Genomic DNA, 5,745 nt, shown 5'->3' on the forward strand with positions numbered 1-5,745 from the left:
ACAGGAGGATTCCTGGAGCTTAGTGGCCAGATGGAGAATCTAGAATGTAGACTCCAGGTGAATTACTGAGCTCCAGATTCAAAAAAGAGACCTTGTCTCAAAAATAAGGGAGAGAGTGATTGAAAAGATACCTGCCATTTTCCTCAGGGTGCACACACACACACACACACACACACACACACATATGCACGCACACATGCACACACATACACATATACATGCATATACACAGACACACCATACACATCATGCACACACATACACATATACATGCATGCACACACACATACACGTTTACACACATGCACACACACACCACACATACACACACATACACATATACATACGCACAAACACACACACATACACATATATACACACACACACACATACACATATACACACATGCACACACACACACACACTTACTCCACAGAAACTCTCATTAACATGTGTTCTGCTTTGTCCCGCAGTGATAACATTCAGCAGTACCTGATGACCAACAGTGTGCCAGAGGCAGCCTCTCTCCTGGTGACCATGACAGAACTGGACATCCAGCTTCAGGAGTCATCCTGTACTCATCTTCTTAGTTTCATGAGAGCCACAGTTAAATTCTGGCATAAAATTCTCAAGGACAAGCTTACCAGGCAGGAAATGTTGACTGCTGTTGACTGCTTTCTGATGAGTATTTGGTAATGTGAGGGATCGTATGAAACATTGTCTCTTTTCTGTTACAGTGATTTTGAAGAAGTTTTAGCACAGCTGCATTGGCCATTCATCTCACATACCCCGTCTCAAACTGTTGGCGGGAGCCGGCCTGCCGGTACCCCGGAGCTGTACAGTAGCCTGGGGACACTGTTTTGTCAGCTGTTGAAACTACAGGCCTCGTATCTTTGTTGGAGTGGAAACTTACTAACACTTCCCCTGACAGTAGACCTGTGGTTAGTGAGTAGCACATGCTGGGCTTGTGACAGAGTGGCAGAGGGCATGAGGCACGGGATCGGCCCCCACAGTCAGGGGAGAAAGGTTTCCAAGTGGCCAAGTAGCCAAAGTGAGGGTCCTGGGTTAGACTTGACATGTAACTGCCTATTGGAAATTATATATTAGCTTTAAAAAATGAATTGTCTGGAAGTGGCAGAGCTGTAGAAAGAGTTCTAAGATAAATCACTGCCTTAGCCTGTGTTCTATTGCTGTGAAGAGACACCATGACCATGGCAACTCTTATAAAGGACAACCTTTCGTTGGGGTTGGCTTAGTTTTAGAGGTTCAGTCCATTGCTGTCCTGGTGGGAAGTGTGGTGGCCTGCAGGCCAGTGTGGTACTGGAGAGGTACCTGAGAGTTGAACATCCGATTGGCAGCCAGAAGGAAGAGAGAGACACTGGGCCTGGCTGGAGCATTTGAAACCCCAAAACCTACTCCCAGTGACAGACTTTCTCCAACCAGGTCACAGCCCCTAACAGTGCCACTCCCTATGGGCAAGCCTATGGGCGCCATTCCCATCCAAAGCAGCCCAGCAGCTAATCCATGCTGTCATTGCCCACAGGTCATTAGGGCAGGAAAACCAATCAGCAATGGGAAGAACCTGGCTGACACAGTGTTGGAGAAGTGCTTATGTAACTTGATTTCCTGAGTGCTGACTAATTCAAAAGACATTTTATGTTGTCATTGGTTGTTTATTTCATGAATATGTGTGTTTTGCCTGTTTGTGTGTCTGTGCACCGCCATGCCTTGTGCTTGTGGAGGTCAGAAGTGGGCATCAGATCCCCTGATACTTTAGTAAGGATGATGGTGAGTTAACTTGTGGGTGTTGGGAATTGAACCAGAATCCTTTGCAAGAACAACAAATATTCTTAACTTGTCACCTCTCCAGCCCTGAACGTGTTTTTAGTGAATTCAGATTCAGTTACATTCTGCATTATTTGTATTAGACCTTTTGCTAAGTATTATTGCATTTGTTGAAAAAATTATTGTGTGTGTTCTTGTGCATATAAATATGATTTTGATTCTTTTTCCTTGACTTGCCTGTGTCAGAGATGAGTTATTAACTGAGCCAAAACAACTCCCAGAAAAATACTGTCTTCCTGCCTCCCCTCCTGTGATCCTGCCCATGCAGGTCATGCTGGGTCCCCTTCAGAAGAGATTCAGGTACCACTTCAGAGGCAGCCGGCAGACCAACGTCATGAGCAAGGTGCGCGTGCGTTCCAGAGCGCGTGCGTTCCCAGAGCGCGTGCGCTTCACTTTCTCTTTACTTTTGTGTTTCTGTTTTTGAGTCAGGGTCCAAGGAGACTCAGACATACGCTCCCTCTGCATCTGCCTCCCAAGTGCTGGGATTATGCTACAGTGTCCATTTTACCCTGAGTTTTCATTAATAGTGAACGTTACCTAAGCCTGGACTTTTACATGTTTAGCTTAATTTTACCCTGAGTTTTCATTAGTAGTGAACGTTACCTAAGTCTGGACTTTTACATGTTTAGCTTAAAGACCGTCTCTATTCACGTTTCCGTTTTCCCTTCTGAGTTCCTGCCTAATAGCTGCTCTTTATAGATGTGACTGGGGCTTAGGCCGACAGGCTGTCAGGCTCCACACTGTCTTTGGGACATCATCACATTTGCGTGTGCAGGCTTTATAGCTGATCAATGCACAGGCTTCACTGTACAGACCACTCCTGCAGAGAGAGAACTAGAAAGAAGAGAAGTGAGTGCCACAGTGATCATAGCTACAGAGAACGTCATGGCAGGAGGGATAGAATAAGTATTTCAAAGGAACTCATTACCAACACTTGAACTGAGGGACCCCATCAGTATAGCCTGCCAGGGTTTTTCTGTAATTATAATCTACTAGGATGTGGGAACTATCTTTATTCTTAATGTTAGCTGTATGTAGCCAATGCAGTGTATGGAGCTGGGTTCACTAAGTATTCTGAATTAAGAGCAAGATCACAGCAGGTATTGCACAGGTCATACAAATGAATTTTGTGGCAGTAGATTCCTGTTTGTGCTTTAGGGGTCTTCTGTTTTGCATAGAGTGTTATCAGAAGAGCGGAATCCTTTAGTACTCAGTAGTCAATGAGGCAAAGCATAAACTGAGCATTTAGAAAGGCAGTAACATGACTTAGTATAAGAAAATTCTGCGTTGTGTTGGTTCATTTCGAACGTGTGATCCTAATGAATTTAGTACACTGTCACGGAGACAGTCATGAGATTAGATGCAGCCCTTGTTTATATCGCCAACATTTAGGACACGTGGGGATTTGCCAGTCAGTGCTGGGGATTGAACCGGGGCCTTGCATGTACGAGGCAAATGCTCTATCCCTGAATTATAGCCCCAGCCTACTATATGGTTTCAAGTTGTCGTCTAGAAAAACTTTTGAAATGCTTGCAGAATCCTCTCTAAAGACAACTTAAAATGCTGTATGTGGGACAGGTGGCATGGCCCAGTAGGTAAAGCCACATACCTCCAAACCTGCCAGCTTGAGTTTGATCCCCAGGACTCACATGGTAGTGGCAAGGGAAAAGTAACTCCCATAGGCTGTCATTTGCTATGGTGCCCTACACAGTGGCACTTGTACACAGACACAAACACAAACATTCAAACATGCGCACACACAGAGCAAAGTGTAAGAAATGTGAATGCTTTGTGCCTATTTCCTTTAGGAAGTTACACCTATTTTAAGGCTTAGGTATATTTGTAATTAGAGCAGTTGACTCTTTTTTCCTTACTTTACCTTTTAAAAAGAGAAAGCAGAAAAAAATCATGTTTAAAAATTATTTGTAGAGCCGGGCGTGGTGGCGCACGCCTTTAATCCCAGCACTCGGGAGGCAGAGGCAGGCGGATTTCTGAGTTCGAGGCCAGCCTGGTCTACAAAGTGAGTTCCAGGACAGCCAGAGCTATACAGAGAAACCCTGTCTCGAGAAAAAAAATAAAAAATAAAAATTATTTGTAGCTCAGTGTAGGCAGAGTGCTTGCTCAGCTCACATGGAGCCCAGGTTGGTCCTCAGTACCACATAAGTCACGGGTGATGGTGCATATTTGAAATCCTAGCATTCGGGAAGTAGAGACAAGAAGATCCAAAGTTCATCACCCTTGGTTACATAGAGACTTTGAGGCTGGCTTGGGCTACATGAGATCCTATCTCAGAACCTTCATTTTTGGAATGCTATTTCAAAAAACAATGTAAAAGTTTCAGTTGTTTGTAATGCCTCATCAGCTAGGTTTGCAGGGCTTTAAAAAGTTTGTTTTTTGTTTTCTGTGTAGGCCAGAAACAGTCTGTGGGCGTTGGCTTTCTCCCTCCACCGTGTGGATTCTGGGGACCAAGCTCAGGTTGTCAGGCTTGCTGACAGGTGCCTTTACCCATTGGCCCATCCTGCTGGCGTGGCTTTTGTCTGCTTGTTTAGTCTTGCTCTGGAATCAGGGCTTTGTGTGTTTGTTCTTAAGTGTGAGAGACTTTTCTTCATTATTGTTCTTATGCCCTCTCTTCCTCTTTTAGTGATGCTGGGGTTAAAACAGGCTTTGTATAGCTAGGCAGATGTTATACCAGGAAGCCACACCTAACCCCAATGTGGTATTTTAAATTATGAGTTTACTGACTTAAGCCGCATTATTGGAATTCGTTGTGGAAGTATATTGGTAAACATTTGATTATGAAGTCTTTTGTGAATTTGAAGTGCAGGGTAAGAATTATTTTCTTACATTCAGGAATTTTCAGTTAATTTTTGTGTCTGTTTTTAACTAAGTGCATTTAATTAGAATTTCCCATCACCATAGAATACCTAAAGAATTGATACCATTTTCCCTTCCCCTTAGCCTGAATGGTACTTGGCTCAGGTACTTATGTGGATTGGAAATCATACTCAGTTTCTGGATGAGAAGATTCAGCCAATATTGGACAAAGTGGGCTCTGCAGTAAATGCAAGGGTAAGAGGCTGAGCCTATGCCTTTCAGCTTCCTTGGCGTCCCCCTGGGCACGACCCCCCATGCCTGTGCCTTTCTTTCAGCTGGAGTTTTCCCGTGGCCTTGTGATGCTCATTCTTGAGAAGCTGGCTTCTGATATCCCCTGCCTGCTCTACGACGACAACCTCTTCTGTCACCTGGTGGATGAGGTGCTGTTGTTTGAAAGGGAGCTGCACACCGTTCATGGCTATCCCAGCACATTCGCCAGCTGCATGCACATCCTGTCGGAGGAGACCTGTTTCCAGAGATGGCTGACGGTGGAGAGAAAGTGTAAGTGCTCGTATGGCTGTCGAGCGGGGAGGGCTCTCTGGAGGGTTTTAGTTTGTTTCTGTTGTTGTTTTCTTGCTTGCTTTTTGTTTTTGTTTTTACACAGAGTCTCACTGTGTAGCCTTAGCTGACCTGGAACGCTCTGTATAGACCAAGTTGGCCTCAAACTCATTGAGATCCACTTGCCTTTGCTCTCAAATGCTAGGATTAAGGGTGTGTACCACCACTGCCTGGCAATGGCTGGTTTTGGTATGTAAAGTTTCGGAGTTGTTTCTTACAGCTCTGAGTAAGAACTATAGGTGCCTAAATCTTTCCTGGGCAGGATCTACTGAACTACCTTCAAAGACGCTCTTCTTTCCACAAGACTTCAGTTTGTTTTTTGTTTTTTGTTTGTTTTTCTTTTTAAATTACAATCTACATGCTGGGATATCAAACCAGTAGAAGGTAGTGATGTTTTTTTTTTTTTTTTTTTTTTGTTTTTTTGAGACAGGGTTTTTCTTAATCTCTCCCTGGTCAGTGCACAGTCAC

General features: G+C 44.2%; 1 protein-coding gene across 1 annotated transcript in view; it reads left to right on the forward strand.

The window, feature by feature from the left end:
• The window catches only part of Rint1 (RAD50 interactor 1), a 33,913-nt gene that overhangs the window by 16,657 nt on the left and 11,511 nt on the right, over positions 1–5,745 (forward strand). Inside the window, exons 5-9 of the mRNA XM_029477543.1 lie at positions 474–647; positions 738–887; positions 2,032–2,188; positions 4,804–4,914; positions 4,995–5,220. Of these exons, the coding sequence (XP_029333403.1) occupies positions 474–647; positions 738–887; positions 2,032–2,188; positions 4,804–4,914; positions 4,995–5,220 (818 nt within the window). The remainder of the gene's footprint in view (positions 1–473; positions 648–737; positions 888–2,031; positions 2,189–4,803; positions 4,915–4,994; positions 5,221–5,745) is intronic.

Source organism: Mus caroli, chromosome 5, assembly GCF_900094665.2.
Source record: "Mus caroli chromosome 5, CAROLI_EIJ_v1.1, whole genome shotgun sequence".
NCBI classification, from domain to species: Eukaryota; Metazoa; Chordata; class Mammalia; order Rodentia; family Muridae; genus Mus; species Mus caroli.